General features: G+C 46.3%; 1 protein-coding gene, 1 long non-coding RNA gene and 1 other non-coding gene across 7 annotated transcripts in view; 1 reads left to right on the plus strand and 2 right to left on the minus strand.

The window, feature by feature from the left end:
- NR6A1 (nuclear receptor subfamily 6 group A member 1) overlaps window positions 1-9,660 on the plus strand; it is a 222,293-nt gene extending 212,633 nt beyond the window's left edge. For 4 of the 5 annotated variants that reach the window (XM_049115048.1, XM_049115049.1, XM_049115050.1 and 1 more), the window contains 3 exons: window positions 39-160; window positions 1,940-2,092; window positions 4,361-9,660. In XM_049115048.1, the coding sequence (XP_048971005.1) occupies window positions 39-160; window positions 1,940-2,092; window positions 4,361-4,449 (364 nt within the window). In that variant the 3' untranslated portion in view covers window positions 4,450-9,660. The remainder of the gene's footprint in view (window positions 1-38; window positions 161-1,939; window positions 2,093-4,360) is intronic. The other variant, XR_007413294.1, reaches the window with a different exon arrangement.
- LOC118355709 (uncharacterized) lies at window positions 640-12,683 on the minus strand. The gene is made up of 5 exons (XR_004818723.2): window positions 12,574-12,683; window positions 11,071-11,199; window positions 8,984-9,023; window positions 4,350-4,421; window positions 640-1,135 (listed from the first exon to the last, which is right to left on the minus strand). It is a non-coding gene; the product is annotated as an uncharacterized LOC118355709 (long non-coding RNA).
- Window positions 11,555-11,661, minus strand: LOC112677723 (U6 spliceosomal RNA). Its single transcript, XR_003147161.1, has one exon. It is a non-coding gene; the product is annotated as a U6 spliceosomal RNA (small nuclear RNA).
- Window positions 12,684-19,572: the final 6,889 nt, after the last annotated feature.

Consider the following 19,572-nt stretch of genomic DNA (forward strand, 5'->3'; position numbering starts at 1 on the left):
TAGTATCGGAACCACTCACACCTCTTTCTTTTCCCCAGATTTAGTGATGAAGGGATGGAGGTGATCGAGCGGCTCATCTACCTATATCACAAGTTCCATCAGCTAAAGGTTAGCAATGAGGAGTATGCTTGCATGAAAGCAATTAACTTCTTAAATCAAGGTAAGTAGCTGGAGGTGAGAAAGGGGGGCTTTTTTTTTTTTTTTTTTTGGTCAGAGCATTTTCCCTCCTGTTTCACACACTACCTCCCACCCCTTTACTCTCAGGACTGCCACACGGAATCTGCCACACCATGTGGGTACCAATCTTAAAAGGCCTGTGTTCTCCTCATCCTGCCCCTCTATAGTGCAGGGCATAGGGCATGCTTTGGATTTTTTTCTTCAAACCTAAATGCCACAGTCTCTATAACTCATAGAGGAAGGAAGAGGATTCGCTTTGTTTAGTCAGTTTTAATGCATTTAAACAGAGACACCAAGGACAGTACATGCGTCATTTAAAATATGTACCAAGTTTACTAGGCTGAAGAAGAGCAGGGTGACTGATGAAACTATTGGAGATAAGACATCTGTGACAGGCTGGCAGTGGTTCTGATGGCCCCTTCAGGACAGAGTGGGGGGGTGCACATAAATTCACACAATACATACCGAGCATGGCTTTTAATAAGAAGAGTGCTGGATGTGGTTTATGGTGGGGTATCACCTGCAAAGTGGTACGTGGTAGCCGTTAGTAACTGGAGTATGAAGGAGAATTTGTAGTCCCATTTTTTTTCCAAAGTAGCATTTGAGTGCTCTATTCTCACAGTGGAACTGGGCTATTTTGCTTCTTGTGACATTGAAATTGTCCTGTTACTGTATTTATTCAGTTTCCTAGTCCAGAGACTTCTGATCTCCTCCTCTTTGCTTACTTCTCCTGCTGCTTCTCCACTGTTCATTTATCTTCTCCATTTATCTGCTGTTCCGTGTGCCTCCTCTAGACCAGGCACTGTGTTGAACATTAAAGACATTAAATAAAATAGATCCCAGGTCTCTGGCCTTAAGATGTACACAATCTAATGGCACTTGACACATTACTTGAGCCTCAGATCAAGGGAGATCAGCAGCAGCTACTGGAGAAGAAATCTGAGCTGGACCTCAAAGCCTGGGTAAGACATATATAGAATATTTATATCTTATTATATATATGTATAAATTATGTATATATATTATATATACATATGTAAATTAAATCATTATATATTATATAATTATATATACATATATAATTTATGTATATATATTATATATGTATAAATTATATAGATAAGTTATGTTATATTTGTGTATAAAAAGGTAGTGTGTACATGTATGTATATACACACATACATATACACTATATAGATACACATAAACATTTACATATAAATAAGTGAGAGAGAGAAATCTATATAGAAAAAAGATGGAGTGACAGCCCAGGTAATAAGAGGAGCAGAATCACATAGGAGACCATGTGTAAGTATATGTAAGCATAAATATGTAGGTATCAGCAAGCTTTCTGATTGGCTCCAGCAAAGGGCCAGTTTAAAGATTCTGTGAAGGCTATATTTTGAAAGGTAGATTTTTTTTTTTTTTTTTGAAAGGTAGATTATTCATTCAGTTGTTCAACATCCACTGGTGCCTGTTTTGTGTCAAGCCCTGTGCTGGGAGTTGAGAAAGATACAGCCTACCACTCAAGTGTCTCTCAGTCTAGTGACTATCCTTTATAATTATTTCCTTCTTTATCTGATTTCTCTTCCCTTATCCAGAGTTTTGTTCTTCAATTTTTGCTCCTCCAGTTTTGTTCTTCAGAAAGAAAAGATCTCCTGTTAGAACAATATTTAATAACTTTTAATCGAAAGATGCACATACTCAAGGTCTTTCTTCCACCGTAGAAAGCCTCTCCATTTCCTGTATGGTTTTTTCACAGATATCAGGGGTCTGACCAGTGCCTCACAGCTAGAACAGTTGAACAAGCGATATTGGTACATTTGCCAGGATTTCACTGAATATAAATACACTCATCAGCCGAACCGCTTTCCTGACCTCATGATGTGCTTACCTGAGATTCGCTATATTGCAGGTAATATTATATTCTTTGGCTTCCAAACCTTCCTTGCTTCTCTTCTCTTGGCTTGTGAAATGAATGAGACAAGCAGTATTTTCAGGACGCGCATTCCAGGCCCTTCACCAACCGCATAAAAGAGCTATGACCATTGCTCTCAGAAAAGCTATATTATAATGAGTAGTTTGTGTTTTCTTTGTACGGAAGAAAGTCTAACATTTCCTGAGTGCCTATCATGTGCAAGGTACTTTGTGGCCTTATGTTATTTAATCTCAGAAGAAACTCTGCAAGGCTGGTTGTGGTGATACTATGGTCATTTTATGTATGAGGAAATAGGCTCAGAGTTTCTCAAATTAACTTCATTTCTTGAATATATACTTTAAAATATGTGCTTTAAAGGGTGTATTTTATGGTATGTGAATTAATTATATACATCAATTTTTAAAATTAACTTCATTTCATAGAATTTCCTATAGATTTTTGAGAAACATTTAAAGTAGTATTTTTTTTTTTTTTTTAGATTTTATTTATTTATTCATGAGAGACATAGAGAGAAAGAGGCAAAGAGACAGGCAGAGGGAGAAGCAGGCTCCATGAAGGGAGCCCAATGTGGGACTCGATCCTAGGACTCGGGGATCACGCCCTGAGCCAAAGGCAGATGCTTAACTGCTGAGCCACCCAGGAGTCCCTAAAGCAATATCTTTATAAAGTAATTCTCAAAATCCTACCTTTGCAAAGGAATTTTTGTTATTGTTTTGCAGTCTTGACCCCCTTCTGAGCTTTTTGACATTTAAACAGGTCCATTTCCGTATAAAATCCTGGGTTTTGTTGTTTTTTTGTTTTTGTTTTTTATAAAGTTAATTTTTGTTGGTGTTCAATTTGCCAACATATAGAATAACACCCAGTGCTCGTCCCTGGGTTTTGTTGTTGTTGTTGTTGTAGTAGTTCTTCTGGTAAAGATTCTTGTGTATAGTAATCCAGCACATACTGAGGGAGAGCTCAGAAATGTGACCTCTAAGATAAAACTGTTCCTGTCAAATTCAGCCACATAATTTTGAAGGAAAAAGGTTTTATCTGACAAAGGAATTTTTGTTTCTACTTTTTGGGCCTAGATAGTGTAACAGACCTGAAATATTGGATTTTTAGGGGTGCTTTGGCAGTTTATGTTTCTGCATTTTCAAATCTGTTTTACTGAATGAGATATTAACTAGATCCTCTCTGAAATAAAAGGAAGTCAATAGTTAATACCCCACTCACCCTAACAGAGTTGGATTATCAACTCTGGCAACATTTTGAATCACCTGGGAAGCTTTTAAAAAATAGTTGTGCTTGTTGAATTACATCTCCAGAGATTCTTTTTTTTTTTTTTTTAATTATTCATGAGAGAGACAGGGAGAGGCAGAGACATAGGCAGAGGGAGAAGCAGGCTCCCCATAAGGAGCCTGATGCGGGACTTGATCCTGGACCCCAGGATCACGTCCTGAGTCGAAGTTAGATGATCAACCGCTGAGCTACCCAGGCGCCCCGCACCTCCAGAGATTCTGATTTAATTCGTATGGAGTGGACCTGGGCATCAGTTTTTTTTGTTTTTTGTTTGTTTGTTTGTTTGTTTGTTTGTTTGTTTGTTTTTTGACTCCCCAGGTGACTCTAAGGTACTGTCAGGGAAAAGACAGCCTCAGATATTTTACAAAGTATATTAGCATACTGAATGCTCTGAGAAGTTCTCCAATAAAGAAACCTGTGTATCTTTCTTAATCCTGAGTTTCTCAAATTTATTTGCTCCTTGATTACCCCCCTCCTTTTTTCCCCAGTACTTTAACCCATTAGACTATTCTAAAAAAACAGTGCTTTATAGAATGCTAGCTAGAGAATCTACCAGGAAAAAAAAGGGATATGTTTCTCATGGTATTTTAGCTCTAAGAGAACATCTAGGAATACCTTTCAGTTTAAGATTCCTCATATATAAAATGGGGATAACAAGTAATATCTATCACATAGCAATATTATGAAAATTAGTGCATTTAAACATCTAGCACAGAGTAAGTAGAAGGTAGCAGTGATTATAGCTTGTACCATTTACTAGACTCTCTAGGGCATCAAAATGGGTCTGGATATCAGAATAATAGCACCGTTTGTCTGATATTCCTGTCTTTGTGATACTTCTGGCACTTTCCTTGCCCCAGTCACTCAAACAGGCAACATTCTCCCTTTACCAGCCCAAGAGGAGTCAGATACACTCTTCCACTGCAGTCACTGCTAACTCTTCTTTTCCTACCTTGTTACCAGGAAAGATGGTGAATGTACCCCTGGAACAGCTACCCCTCCTCTTTAAGGTGGTACTACATTCCTGCAAGACAAGCGTGGGCAAGGAATGAATGACCTGTTCCCAGCAACCCTCCTCGGGCCAACCACAACGCCTTGGGTGGGCAGGACAGGCTCCAGAAGAAAGAGCCAGAGAGACCAAGATGGAGGCTGTGAAGCAATGTTTCCAATTGCCTCCATAGCAAGAAGAGTTTTTGTTTGTTTGTCTGTTTTTTTAACCTCATTTTTCTATATATTTATTTCACGACAGAGTTGAATGTATGGCCTTCAACATGATGCACATGCTTTTGTGTGAATGCAGCCGATGCATTTCCTTGCAGTTTACAGAATGTGAAGATGTTTAATGTTATAGTGTTGTGATTGTTTAGAGATAGTTCTTTTGTATTTTGAGGGAGAGGGTGGGATGGGGCTGAGATGAATATTTCCATAATGTTGACAAAGACGACTACCTCAGTGGAAAGGGAGGGATGTAACCATCCCTACTTTTTCCACACGTTCTCAGCAGACACCTACATTAGTCTGTCAGAGAGCAAACTGCCTTTTTCTAGCCACAGAATTACCAGGTAAAAGTAAAAGAGCACACCATAAAGGGACAAAATGGTGTTGGGAGGTTTATTAAGCAAGTGGGTGACACACTGGAAACAGGGCAGGAAATGAGGATTTAGCCATCTTTTTTCCTTGGAAAGCCTGATAGTTGAGTGAGTAGGTTACAATGACCAAATCAAAATTAGGTGTCCTCCCTCCAAACAACTCTTCAGGGAGAAGAGTTTCTATTCTCACCATGCTGTGGGCTTCCCCATGCCCACTGTCCAAACCACCACTATTAGTTTCTTCCACTGTCAACTTTTCATCCACACATGGTCCTAGCAGTAAGTTAATTCGTGGGACTTGTCTACGAGTTCCCTTGGGGCTCACAGCTACCTAGTGTCTTTACCTGGATCTACCAAAGTCTACCTTCCTCAAACGCCTTGCCTCTTATAAATTTGACTTCCTATTGGCTCTTTGAAAAAACAACTAAACAAATGTCATGCTCTGAATCCTGGTGCCCACTACTGATTTATTCTCCTTTCACCTTGCTTTCTTCAAAGGGTAGTGGGATAAAGGCCAAATTGCTAAAAGAATAAACAGTCTTTTTCCTGTTACTCCCCTCACCCCATCCCATCTCACCCTCAGGACTGAATCCCAAACCTGCAGTCTTTCATACAGTGGGAAGGACCATTCACCCATCAGCTGAACAGAAGTTTTGCCCCTTCATTCTACTCCCAAATTCTCCTAATCTCTCCAAAATGAGACCAGGTTTCCTTAGAACAGTAACCCCAAGTACCAGAGTGGCCCACCTGCCCATTAGATTATCAGTGGCCTGGCTAACCAAGGCCTGGAGGGCTGGAGTCCAAAGCACCTGGAAGGGACGGGGGGCCTTGAAACTACCTCATATTCCTAAGGGCCTGGCTGCCCCCCTCTGCAGATACAGCCTGGACCTCCTGTTCTTTCACTACCTGCCCTACCCAGTCCTGGGAAATGTTCCTTACCCTCTTGGCTTTGGTCAATGGCCACACTGTGTCTCTCCTAGAGTTCTTTCGGGTGCTTTTCCTTTCTCTGCCTTACTATAGCAATTGTCCCTGCCTTTACCCAGTTACTTCCCACAGCCAATGCAACAGACTGACCGCTTAGCTAGGTAACTCCCTGGGTGGGCTTGAGGGGCCTACAGCATTTTGTTTTGCGTGTTTGGTCAAAGGCCGTTTGCTCTCTTCCCAACCCAGCCTAGCAAATTTACCTAGTGGGCTACCACATTGTGTGCATACCAGGTAGTCTGTGTCGAATTATAATTTTTTCTTTCCAGTGAAATGTTACGGGTACCAGCAAAGTGATGACTTTGTCCCTTGGTGGATCTAAAATTCAGAGCATTATTCCTTAATGCCATTTCCACAGCTGCTCTGAGAAAGAAAAAAAAAGACACGTTCCTCAGGAAAAGCTCCAACCAGAATATTTTTCACGTGTTGATGGGAAGATTTTTGTGTGTGTATCTGTTTATTTCTAAGTTCACAATATTTTTGTTTCTCTGATTTTTTTATTTAACCAACTCTAGATCACATTCTTTGGCTACAGGTCAGACTCCGAGCTGCTTTCCTCAAGATAGGGGAGGAGACACATATCAGAGTCCCCTCTCCGAGACTGCTCCTGTGTACAGTATCTTTCTTTGCTCAGACTTCCATCTGTCAAATTATTATGATTTTCTGATATTACCTTTTTCTTAAGCATTTTACCGGTTGTGTTGAATATCAAAGGAAACTGCTCTCTGACAAGACAAGAACATGTCTCTCTAATAATGCAGCATTAAACAGAGCAAGTTGTTAATTTGTGGAGTGGGGGAAAGGTTCTGCAAGTTGCCATTGTACAAATCCATTTTTACAAATGTTTGCAGCAGATTCCACAGAACAAAGAGCCCATTCATTGCCAAGAGCCCTGCAGAATATCTGAGCCAAGTGGCCGTGTGTTCCAAGTCGGAGCCTGACCTGTGGACAGCCTTTAATGTCTTCTGCACCCAGTCCTTTTATGACGTGGGCTTTTTTTAAACAGGGTAAAGTGAATGTGTTGCATTGCAAACTCAGGTATTATGAGGAGAAGGTAGGACTGTAGCTAGCAGCGTGGAGACATTAGGTCAGCCACTAGATGTATTTGTGAATTTGGTTTGAAGGACACAGAGAAAGGTTGGAGGGGGAGGTTTGGTGTGTTTGTTTTTTGCCTTTCTTCCCATAATATTTGGTTAACAGGTAGCCTTTTTGCTAGTGGAAGAAGAAAAAAATTGTGCATGTTGTCTTTAATTCCCCTCTCTTCTGTCCTCTCTCTGATCCCCTGCTACCAGCAGCACTCACTTTGAGTGAGAGTTTTTCCACCATAAAAATATAACTCTGAAAGCTGTGTGGTAAAGGAGAATCCTTCCTCCTTGCACTGCATTGAAACACACAGGCTTTTCCTTTCCTTTCCTTTCCTTTCCTTTCCTTTCCTTTCCTTTCCTTTCCTTTCCTTTCCTTTCCTTTCCTTTCCTTTCCCTTTAACTGTTTTCTTGACCCAGGACAAAAGTTTAGAATCTTGGAACTTTGAATCCTACAACTTACGCTCTCTGGCTCCTTTGTAGAATTTTGGAGTCTTTCAAAGGTTTGGTGGTCTTGCCCCCTAGTCTGGAGAAACTCCCCAGAACCTGTCTCAAAGCACTCCACCTTGCTCAGAGGACACCCAGCCCCATCCTTGACCCATAATTGAGGTGGGCAAACCTCCAAGGATAGAAGGCAGCATGCAGGAACCTCCTTATCTTGTTCCAGAACCAGAGGATAGATAGAAGGAATCTAAGGGTCTCCACAGCATTGCTGACAGTCACCCACTTCACACTGACCTGCCTCTAACCTGCCACCCCTTTTCAGGGATGTGAGTACCTGCCATAGCCAGTATGTCACCAGGTCCTTAAAACCTGGGGCTCTCTGAGCTACTTTGCTCTGCTCCCCATTTCCTACCTTTGTTCTTGATTTCCTGGGGAATGGGACAGATGGAGACAGATGGACAAACCTAGCCTAGGCAACATCTAAGCCATGTCCAAGGTTGGCCAAAGTAAGGGGACCCTGGCCTCCCAGCAGGGCAGGAAGTTGAGCAGTGGTTCCAAATCTTTAGCTCTGAGCCCCTGGTCTATGTCTTTTTTTTCTTGTTGGCTTTTAAATTTTTGCAATTTTAAGAAATCTAGTCTTTCAGATCAGCTCTTTTATTGAACTTTAAATTTTCTTTATTGATTATTTTAAACAAACAAAAAAAACAAAAACATTGCTCTCTCTTTCCCAATTTGATTCTTGAGAATCCCCTACACTCCCCTCTACCTTTGCAGTTGATCATTCCTTCTTTTTTCCTCAGCTCGATGCATCTATATGTCCAGTGTCTGTGAAGTGTTTTATCTGTGTCTCAGGATGAGAAACGGCAATCATTCCACCAGGTGCTGGAAACTGATTAGCCTTGAGGCAAAGGTTTCTAGGGCCACAGCTCAGGGATGTGTATTTAATTACAGGGTCCCCAGAAACCCCTCTCTTGGCTGCCACAAGCAGCAGCTTCTTTTTTGGCTTGACAGCTGGACCTGGACTGTTTCCTCAGAGGCAGGAGCCCCAGAGAACATGTGGAGTTGAGGAGCTGGGGCTTCCTTCTTGGCTAGACATGGGCTACCTTGAAACTTGAAGACTTCTGGCTGTCCTGCAGCATGAGCCACAGTGGCCCTGCCTCTACCAGCTCATATAATCCCTGGTCCCTCTGCTCAATCCAGTGCCCATCTGGCTTCCTCCTTCTAGGCCTGCAGCTCTAAATGGAGCACAGCCTGCTCAGGAATCAGTTGCAGGCTCAAAAGGAAGCTGTGAATTGGGCCAGAGCTTGCTCCAAGCCCAAGAAAAAAGTTGTGTTATTGGTGGAGGCTAGTCTTCCAAATCCTGGAGCCAGCCCTGCCAGCCAAAGGATTGTTTTTACCCTTTGGTGACCATTTTTTTTCTTTCTCTGAAATGTCTTATAATAGGTAATAATGTTGTTGACTCAAATTTCCATGAAAAAGAAAAAAACTACCTCTTGAGTGACATCCTGATCGATTCCTCTCCGAAGAATCCTGTGGGAAAAGAATATTATAGCTCCTGCTCTGTTTACATGTTTCTGTCAGGAAAGAAACCCTGCCTGTCCTGGGATGCTGGTGTTTTTGTCTGTGTTGCCATCCCAGGCTTGCGATAGGGGCTTGTGGCTACATTGTGATGTCTGGGCCATATTTGGGGAGTCCCAGCCACCTGCCCCAGCCATGGACTAGCCACCCCCTTGAAAAGACCACCATTTCTTTTCTATGATCCAAGGCACAGGGAGCATCACTTCTCAAAACCCCGCCTTCAGGGGCTGTGATGATAGCACATGCATCAGTGAACGTATCCCTGGGCTGCCTACCCTAAGCCCACTTCTCCCACAGTCCTGTGTAGGAATCGCATAAATGGGATGTCTCTGAGCCCTTGTCCCCAAAGGGCCGGCCAAGGGCTGCCCGCCAGCCTGGCTTCATCAACCCTGCGTGACCAAATGATAGTTGGTGGGCTCTGCAGGCTACCCAGGCCCTCTGCTACCTCCCACCTTGCCAGCTGGCAAGGGATGGGCCCTTTTCTGTGAATTGACTACCTGTGGAAATGTGACCAATTAGTGTGAAATGCATGTTTAGCAAATGTTAGGTACTGTATTTGAACCAATAAATGTGAATCCTTCTGCACATAGCCTCTGTCTGTGAAGCTTGTTTGGGGTTCTAGGAAGGGACAGTGGGGTATCCTAAGGAGCTGGCTGGTGCCTCCAGACCTGTTGTTCCTGCTTGTAGCTAACTCCCATTCCGTTCCTATTGCTGAGGGCCTGGCAGGGGGCTCTCAGAACTGCTTGAATCAGTGAACCAGTGCCAAATGAGATGTCTGCTCTGGGTGCCAGGCACTGTGTTGGGACTTTTCACAAACCTGAACCTCCTTGAACTTCAAGGATTATTACTTCCATTTTATTTAAGTGAGGTGAAGGGACTCATTGAAAGTCAACCAGTTAGAAAGTGGCATAACTAGACTGGTGGGGAAGGCAAACACAGACCTTTGCAGTACAGCGGGATTGAGTTGTAGTTAAGGACATACATGAGGTTGTAGGGATCTAGAGAAGGGAATGGCTTGTTCTCAGGAAGTCCTTCACAGATGAGCATTGAAGGTGAGTCTTGAAGAAAGACACTAGGCAGAAAGAGGAGGCTAGACCAGATAGAGGTGAGAGGGATCAGCAGTATGCTGGAAGGGCCGCCCAGCTATGAATCAGAGACATGGAATATTTGGGTATAACAAGGGATTGCCATGCAGGAATGGTGGCAGATGGAAAGGATAGCAGACTGGAGGTTGGAGAAGCACTTGGGGACCTTGAATGCCACATTCAGGAGTTTAGGAAGGAAAGCCATCTGCTAAGTCTCAAGAAAGAGAGCCACATCTCCGTGACAGCAGGGTGCTGGTGGTGGCCTGCCTGTTATGTCACTGTGGTCCAGCCTATTAATACCTGTCTTTCCAGGAAATAGATGAGGTTTTCTAGAGTTGAGAAAATGGAGGCTCAGAGGTCTAGGGATGTGCCCAAAGTCGCATGAGAAGTGTCAGAGTTAGAGGACTTGAACCCGGATCTGCCCAACTATCCTGTAATCCTGCTGTTCATATGATCAGAGAAGTGGCAGAGTTTGGGTTGAGGGTTATATGAAGACAGGAAAGATGAAGGCTTCTCAGTTGGAAACCATCAAGGCCGAAGAGAGTCTGATCAAAGTCCATTAAATCCCCATGTGTGAAATGAGGGGAAGCCCAGCTGCCTTCCCACAACCCAGCCTCCTCCAACACAAGGGACCAGAGAGCCCTTGAGGTTTGAAAGAGGTGGCTTTAGAACAAAGGAAACACTGCAGAACTAATTAATAGACTCTTCCTTGCCCCACAAGAGGGAACAGATAAGACACAGAGATACAAGAAGAAACACGTTTGCTGAGCGCCTAGTGAGTGCCAGGCATTATGATCGGTGCTTCACATACATGCATTGTCTCCTGTAATCCTCATAACAGTTTTACAAAGTTCAGATCTCTGCCCCATTTTACACATAAGCAAATTGAGGCCCAAAGAAATTAAGCTATTTACCTGAGGTCTGCTGAGGTGACACATGAGTAAGTGGCAGAATCGGCTTTTGAATCCAGGTCTGATACCAAAGTTACAGCGGGCTTCCTCCCTGCTCTGCCTCAGCAGTTCAGTAGTGCTGAACATGAATGTCTGCAGTTTGTAACAAAATCAGTAATGGCCTTTGGTTGAACTTTTTGCTATTAGCAAAACAAAACTATTAAACTAATAAAAGACTGATATCTGTAAGAGGTGAGTGAATAGACCCAATCAAATTGATTGAAAAGTAGTGCTCTCCCCAAAATACGTATGCTACAGACACCAAATCTGGTTTCTCAACATAGGCAACCCAACAAGGTGGCTTCAAGGAAAAAGAAGTAGGAGTTTCATTGCCAAAAATCTGGGAAATAACTGCACTCACACTCTACCTTCCTCTTACTGTTTCCCAACCTTTGTTGGCATATTAAAGGCTCTGAAAAAAAAATTTTTTTTTTCAAAAATCAAAAACAAAAATACGGAACGCTTCACGAATTTGCGTGTCATCCTTGCGCAGGGGCCATGCTAATCTTCTCTGTATCATTCCAATTATAGTATGTGTGCTGCCGAAGCAAGCACAGGCTCTGAGAAATCTTACCTGAAGAAAGTAATTCTTTTTAGCCCAGGGCTTACCAAAAGTGTTTAGGCATGGAATCTTTTTTCTTCCTGTTTAAATTGTTGGGACAGTGTTCGTGGAATAAAATTTAGAGCACTGCTCTGAATTTATAAATTGCTACTGAACTAATGCTGAGCTTTTGATTTCCTTGAGTGCTAGGAAATAATCTGGGAGAATAATTAACATGGAGCAAGGCAAAGCACAGTACTAAGCATTTTATACACATTACATTACTGATTCCTCAAAGCCACCCTATGAAGTTGATGCTATGAAGATCCCATTTTACAGATAAGAAAACTGAGGCCCAATAAAGGTAAGTAATTTGCCTAAGGTTTTATGCCTTGTGTGTAACCTCAGAAATGAATGTAAGCAAGCACTCCTGAAGACCTCTCGTTAGCATCTGTGCCGAGATCCTTATCCTTACACAACTCCCTGAGGTAAATAAGATCATCTCTATGTAACTGAAGAGGAAACAGAGCTCTGGCCTATATCAGAGTCGAAAGCCAGAACCCCCCCAGAAATGATGGTTTAAGAAAGAGTGTTGGGATCAGGTTGGATATGGCTACATGGAGCCCTCTCTCAGGGACCATTTTCCTCAGGCAACTTGTGTGACAGGCACGTCAGGGGGTCTCGCCATCCGAGGTCTAATTCCAGCTTTCCCCCTTCCCAGTTATGTGTGGCCTTGACCCAGATAGATACCTCTCACTTTCCTGGCCAGATAAGTGGAGATGATGTGCTTGTGTTTTAGTCCAGAAGGACTCGCTGTGGCTGGCTCAAAGTAGGGGCTTAATTAAGTCAATCCATAAGGGAAAGCTGCAGGAGAGGAGCCTCAGCCCTCACGCCCCAATAACAAACCCAGGAGAGTCAGAAGCTACCTCTCTGGCTTTTGCCTGCCCATCAGGATTTTGGGTCCACAGTGGTAATCAGCCTGTCTGAGATCCTGTGGCAAAAGTGCCCAACCGTCAGACCCAGGGCTCTTGGAGTCTTGTTCCCTTGGCAACAAGTCTCACCATGGAGACCACAGGCCCATCCTTGCCCTCCCTGCAAGCTCCCTCTCCACAGACCTTCCCTGTTCAATACCTAGTCCTAGGAGAAGTATAGGAACTGAGGAAAGCTCCAAGGAGGCCCTTCCTCAGAGTGAGGAGTTTGAGGCACAGCCAGCAAGAGAGTCAAAAGGAACTCCCGTTGGGACACCCGGGTGGCGCAGTGGTTGAGCATTTGCCTTGGGCTCAGGGGCTAGAGTCCCGCATCGGGCTCCCTGTGAGGAGCCTGCTTCTCTCTCGACTTGTCTCTGCCTCTGTGTGTGTGTGTCTCACGAATAAATTTAAAAAATAAATCTTAAAAAAAAAAAAAAAAACTCCCATTTTTGTGTCCACTCTGTCCCTGGCAAGGTTCTGAGGAGTCTACATGTTGTGGTCTCATTTTGGTTAAAAGCCCGGCACTTACCCTATTTTACCATAGTGGAAACTGAGGCTCAAGGAGACACAGTGGACCAGCCCAAAGTCTCACAGCTGGTCGTTGTTGGAGCTGACACTTGAATCCAGGCTTTCTGATTCAGGAACCCTTGTTCCCTCTGCAACTCCCCACCCACACTGTTGAGGCTCGGCTGCTGCACACTGGGGAGGGTTGGACAGTTGGGCTAATTCCCTCTGCCCTAGGCCCTGGTGGTTGCACGAGCAGCAGCCAGCAGCCCTTTGAGGCCTGAGCTGGTTCCTGCAGCAGCAGAGGAACTTGCACTATTTTAAGCCAGGGCCAGCAGGCCCCATGTGGGCACAGGGAGGGTGGCCTCGGGCCCTTGGCCAGCTTCCCGGAAGTCACCATGGCCTCCCTTCTCTCCCCTGAGCAGCTTTCTGAGGCAGTCACTTCCCAACAAACAGGAAGGAGGCCCTCAGGCCAGGAGACCTCTAGCCCCAGCTTCTTCCTCCTACACCCCCGCCCCCAGGCTTCTCTACATAGGGGAGCCCACCAGCCACATACCCTGATCAATGTCCGTTATCTGGGCTGACTCAACAGGTGAGTGTCAGGGGATCTGGACTTCTGCTTGGGCTGCCTCGGTTCACCTGTCACCCATTACCCGTTCACCCTGTGGAGGATCTAGGGCCTCCACTTGTCCAGGCCCTTTGCCCCCTCACCCACAGCCTTGTTTCTCACATACACTCCCATTGAAGCTGGCTACTACAAGCCAGAGAGCAGAGCAGCGGGATCCTTAGACTTGGCCCTGCTCAAGGACCCTAGAGAGAGACAGACTAAGAGAGTGAAATGGAGAGAAACAAATTGGGACGTTCCCAGAGAAAGATTGAAGCAAAAATAGTGATAGACACAGATTAATCATGGCAGAGACAAAATTAGAGAGATCCTCAGAGACAAAAGCAGAGAAAAACAAAGAGACAGCTGCAAAGGGCTGGGGCAAGAGGCCAGCGAGATGACCACCCCCCAAGTATGGGCCATGTCTCAGGGCTGTGGGGGGCCCACCGGCTGCATGGCTGAAGAGGAATGTGGGGAGCAAGGCTGGGTCACCCCTTGAGGGCCAAGCGTGTGCACTATGAGATAAACTACCCCAGGAAAGGGGCCCCAGCTGCGGCTGCAAGCTCCAGGAGAATGGTGGAGAAGCCAAGGCTCAAGGCTGGAGCCTCAGCCCTGCCAGACACCCAGCTCCTGCATCTGCACCTCAGGATCTTCACCAGGCCTCAGAGTCTAGAAGATCCCAGGTCCCTCAGCCCAGACCTTAAGGACATGCAGATTCTGGGAGTCTCCCATTTGTAGAAGAGCAGGGTGGGCCCTGGGAACTCTGCCAGCCACAGAGCCTTACTTCTCCAGCTCCAGCTGCAGTCCTGGCTCAGGTGAAGGGGTGACCAGGCAGAGCAGGGGCTCCAGCGGAGGAGTGCTGTGGCGAGGCAGCTGTGCACAGGCCTGTGAGTTGTCCCATACAGCTTTGTGCACTCGTGTGCCCCAGTGTGGGTGTGTGCGCATGTGTCCATGTGCTTCCACACACACGGGGGCTTGCACACATGTCCACGTCCACGTGCTGCCAGGAGCCACACTCTGCCTCCACAAGTCCCTGCTCTCAGGCTAGAGAAGTAGCCCCCAGAGGCACCTGGTGGCTCCCACTCCCCAGAGAACCAGGAGGCACAGGGAGAAAAGCAAGCAGGTCTACTGCTGTCCCCCAGCTCCCCTCCCTACACTGCAGCTGAGGCTCCCGCCGGCCACGGCCTTGACCTGGCACTATGGACTTCTCTGACATTGGCATCGGATCTGAACATCTGGCAGCAGGCTGATAAGGGGTGCAGCGGAAACAGCCTCTGCTGCTGCCAGCAGCCCCGCCCCCTCCACTGCCCTGCGAGGGGTCTCCACATCCATACTCCCTCTGCCTTCGGGTCCTGGCCCCACCCCCATCTCTTTTTTCATTCTCTGCCTCAGTCTCCCTTTCCCCATTTCTACTTTCTCCCTTTCTAAATCGCTCTCATTCTTTCCGCCTCACCTTCTCTCTCCTTCCTATGTCCCACTCTCTCTTTCTCTCCCCCACTTCTCTCCCTTCCTCTCTTTCTCTCTCATTTAGGGGTCTGTTATGCTGTCGGTGGGATCTCTCTCCTCTCGTTTTCTGCCTCCTCTTTCTGTACTGTGCCCCAGCCCCAGCCTGATCATTCTTTCTCCTCTCCATTTCAGTTTCTAGATCTCTAGTTTGTTTGTTCCTTGTTCCACCTCCAGGAAATAGGCCTGGCACTTTGGGAAAGTCCCCACTTAGAAGAGAGACCCTGGGCTTTGTTTGCTTGGAGAGGCAGGGAGGGGGGAGCCTGGGTCAGGACACCTCTTCTCCTTCCCCTCTGGGTGGGTCTCATGGCCTGGGACCACCTGGGCTGGAGCTTGAAGCAAAAGACAAATAGGCCACCCAGGGGCTCTGGCAGAGGAGAGAGGATTCTGACTCTGCGAGCCCACTGCCTGGATTCAAATCCTAGTTCCATTACACCCTTGTTTTGTGACATTGGGAAGATATTTCCTGTCCCTGAACCTGAGTCTCCTCACCTCTCAAATGCTGTTCCTGGAAGGTGAGGGTAAAATACTCCCTACTTCCCAGAATGGTGGAGGCTGACCACAGGTGTGCAATAGTAGAGGACCCTAACACATAAGGCACTTCTGTGTTAGGGCCTTGCCGTTCCCCTGCCTGCCTCACCCAGTAAGGGTGCGGGCCGAGGAGGGGCAGTGCAGAGGAAGGGGATGCCCTTAAACACATCCAGGGCCATCAGAGGTGAGCAGCGCCCTACGTGAGTGGTGGAAAGTTTCTGCTGACCGCCCACCAAGAAGGCAACAGGACAGGAGGGCTAGGTGGCAGAACCGTTACCCCCACTAGGCAGCAGGTGGGCCCTTTGGTGCAAGTAGTCACTCAACAAATGCTCACTGATGCCTGCTCGGCGCTGGCTGCTGGGGACCCGGAGATAAATCAGCCCTGAGCCTTTCCTTGAGGGCTCCCCAGGCTGGGGTGAGTCACTCTATCACAGAAGGGCAAACAGTTGTTCGCGATGATGGTGCAATCTCAGACTCAACACAGAAAGGGCCTCTGAGGACGGACCTGCCAGCCCTGCGGCTTGTTGTTTGTTGGGGTTTTGCTAACATTTATTGAGCATACATGACATATCAGGCAGCCCCTGAGCTTGATACATGGATGGTCTTATTTTGTCCCTTTTTTTTAATTTTTTATTTATTTATTTATGATAGACACAGAGAGAGAGAGAGAGGCAGAGACACAGGCAGAGGGAGAAGCAGGCTCCATGCACCGGGAGTCCGACACAGGACTCGATCCCGGGACTCCAGGATCACGCCCTGGGCCAAAGGCAGGCACCAAACCGCTGAGCCACCCAGGGATCCCTTTTGTCCCTATTTTATGGAGAGGATGGGAGGCCCAGATAGGAAAGTGACTGGTCCCAGGTCACATGGCTGGGAAATGGCAGAACTGGGATTTAAGACAGTCTCACCCACTAATCCTTCACATTTCTCCTTCTCAGGGCTCAGAGCCTCACTAGGAGACTGACAAGACCAAAATAGTTCTTTCCATGGCACCACAGTGTTGCAAGACCCTGTTTGTCTTGTTTAAGAAGGCAGTGAAAGTGGACCCCATTTCACAGTCTCCCGTCAAAAGAGGTGCAATTGCCATCACTGTTTTTTGTTGTCACGTGTATGTGACATATCAGTGCTATAAGGTGATGCTGGGATATTTCTTTCTTAAATTCAGAGGATGAATGGTATTAATCCAGAAAAAAAAATCATTGCATTAAAATGGGGAGACTAGGGGCACCTGGGTGGCTCAGGGGTTGAGCATCTATGTTTGGCTCAGATGTGATCCTGGGGTCCTGGGATCGAGTCCCACATTGGGCTCCCCGTGGGGAGCCTCCTTCTCCCTCTGCCTGTGTCTCTGCCTCTCTCTGTGTGTCTCTCGTGAATAAACAAATAAAATCCTTTTTAAAAATCGAAACTTAAAAATAATGGGGAGACTAGTTTCAGTCATACGCAAGAGAAATACACTTATAAGAACTTCAATGGGTGAAAAAGACATAATTATGCAGCTATGCTTGTTGGGAAATAAGTTATATGTTATGTCATAGGTAGAAATTAGAATGAAAATATAGTAGTCCCCTTGTTGGCAGAGGATGAGTTCCAGGACCCCCACCAGATGCCTGAAACCATGGATAATACTAAACTATACACTATGCTTTTTCCTATACATATAGCCCTATAACAAAGTTTAATTTATAAATTAGGCACAGTAACAATAGCTAATAATAAAACAGAACGATTATAATAACATACTGGTAATAAAAGTTACCTGGTTTCTCTCAAAATACTTTGTACCGTACTCACCCTTCTTCTTGTGAGATGATAAAACACCTACGTGATGAGAGGTGGGGCGAGCAGCAGAGGCACCGTGAGGTAGCATGAGGCTACTGTGTGCTGACCTTCTTATAACCTGTCACAACGAGATCATCTACTCCCTGACCCTGGTTGACCACAGGCAATTGAAACAGTGAAAAGCAAAACCACGGATAAGGGGGACTACTGTATATTTAATCCGTAGAATCAGTTAGTTGACTGTGAATAAGATTGTCTTGTATGTATTTTTGCAATTAAAAAAAGATGTGGGATCCCTGGGTGGCGCAGCAGTTTGGCGCCTGCCTTTGGCCCAGGGCGCAATCCTGGAGACCCGGGATCGAATCCCACGTCGGGCTCCCGATGCATGGAGCCTGCTTCTCCCTCTGCCTGTGTCTCTGCCTCTCTCTCTCTCTCTCTCTCTCTGTGTGTGACTATCATAAATAAATAAATAATAATAATAATAATAAAATAAAAATAAAATAGAATAAAAAAAAGATGTGTCAGGGGCGCCTGGGTGGCTCAGTCAGTTGAGTCACCAACTCTTGGTTTCGGCTCAGGTCATGATCTCAAGGGTCGTGAGATGGAGCCCCGGCGTGGGGCTCCACGCTCAGTGTGGGGGTCTGTGTCTCTCCTTCTCCCTCTGCTCCTCCCCCTGTGCTCTCTCTCTTTCTTGACTCTCTCTAAAATAATCTTTTATTTTTTTTGAGATTTTTTTGACTTATTTGACAGAGAGAGCACAAGCAGCTGGAGTGGCAGGCAGAGGGAGGAGAGGGAGAAGCAGACTCCCTGCTGAGCAGGGAGCTCCATCCCAGGACCTCGGGATCATGACCTGAGTCGAAGGCAGAAGCTTCTCTGACTGAGCCACCCAGGTGCCCCTGAAATAAATAAATCTTTTTTTAAAATGTGTTAAGTGGCACAAGAGGAAGATACACTGGGTTTTAGATATAGTTGACTTCAGTTATCCAGAAAATCCCTCCCCCCAAGCCAGGTAAGTGAGGTGTCATACGATGGGCCTGCTTCCTCAAATGGAGGGGTGTGGTGCGGGCTCTCAACACTGATTGCCCCATGGCCCTCAGTGCCTATTGCCAACCCCCAGGACCAATGCCTATGAGGTAAATTGTCCAAGGATAGAGACTTCTTCCCTTTTCCCCAATGCCTGGACCAGTGCCTGGCATCTAGTGTGCACTAAGTAAATGTGAGATGAGTGAAGGAATGCACAAAGAATGATGTCCTTCCGTCATGTAACAGAGGGGTGCAGGGCAGAGCAATCTGGGCAAAGTCCCTTGCCCTCTGCCCTGCCCTATCCTGGCCTAGCTACCCATTTGGCCCCACCTGCAACCACTATAGGCAGCCACCTGGCCCTGGAGGCAGCCTCAGCCCAGCTTCCACTTTCCCAGCCATCCGCTGGGAATATCAGCAGCCCCCAGCAGATGGTGACATTCAGAGCAGCCAACGTGAATGCACTCGGGAGGTATTCAGTCAGCTCACCTGCTTGCCTTCCATTCCCTTCTTTCTCTCATCACCTTCTGGAAGAGTAAAAAAGATCAAGCCAAAGCAGAGGAGCCACCTGATCAAGTCATCCATGCCCCTGCCTCCATTCCAGCCCGACCTAACTCCACTCCCATGTCTGGGCCAGGCTGGACCCCGCCAGGCCAGACTCAGGGAGGTAGCCATCCAAGGGGAGAGAGGCCAGGCTGCAGGCCTGGTGGGGGAGCTGCCCATAAATCAGGCCCCACTCCCACCCAGTCACTAACAAGCGGGGCTGCCTAACCGCCTACATGGGGTCCCTGCCTCTGGGCTCCCACAGCGGCCTGGAACAGCCAGCTGGCCAAGGCCTCCAGAGTGCCTTGGCCTCCACCCCCACCGAGGCCCCCAGATAGATAGGGGTATTTTTTTTTTTCTTTTAGGAGAAGAAAAAAATAGACCTAAATGAAGAGAAACACCAACAAAGAAGGAGAGAGGCCCGCAGAGTCACGTGGGGGCAGAGACCAATTGGGCCTCCGGTGGCCGCCCCC

The sequence above is a fragment of the Canis lupus genome, chromosome 9, assembly GCF_003254725.2.
Source record: "Canis lupus dingo isolate Sandy chromosome 9, ASM325472v2, whole genome shotgun sequence".
In the NCBI taxonomy this organism is placed as follows: domain Eukaryota; kingdom Metazoa; phylum Chordata; class Mammalia; order Carnivora; family Canidae; genus Canis; species Canis lupus.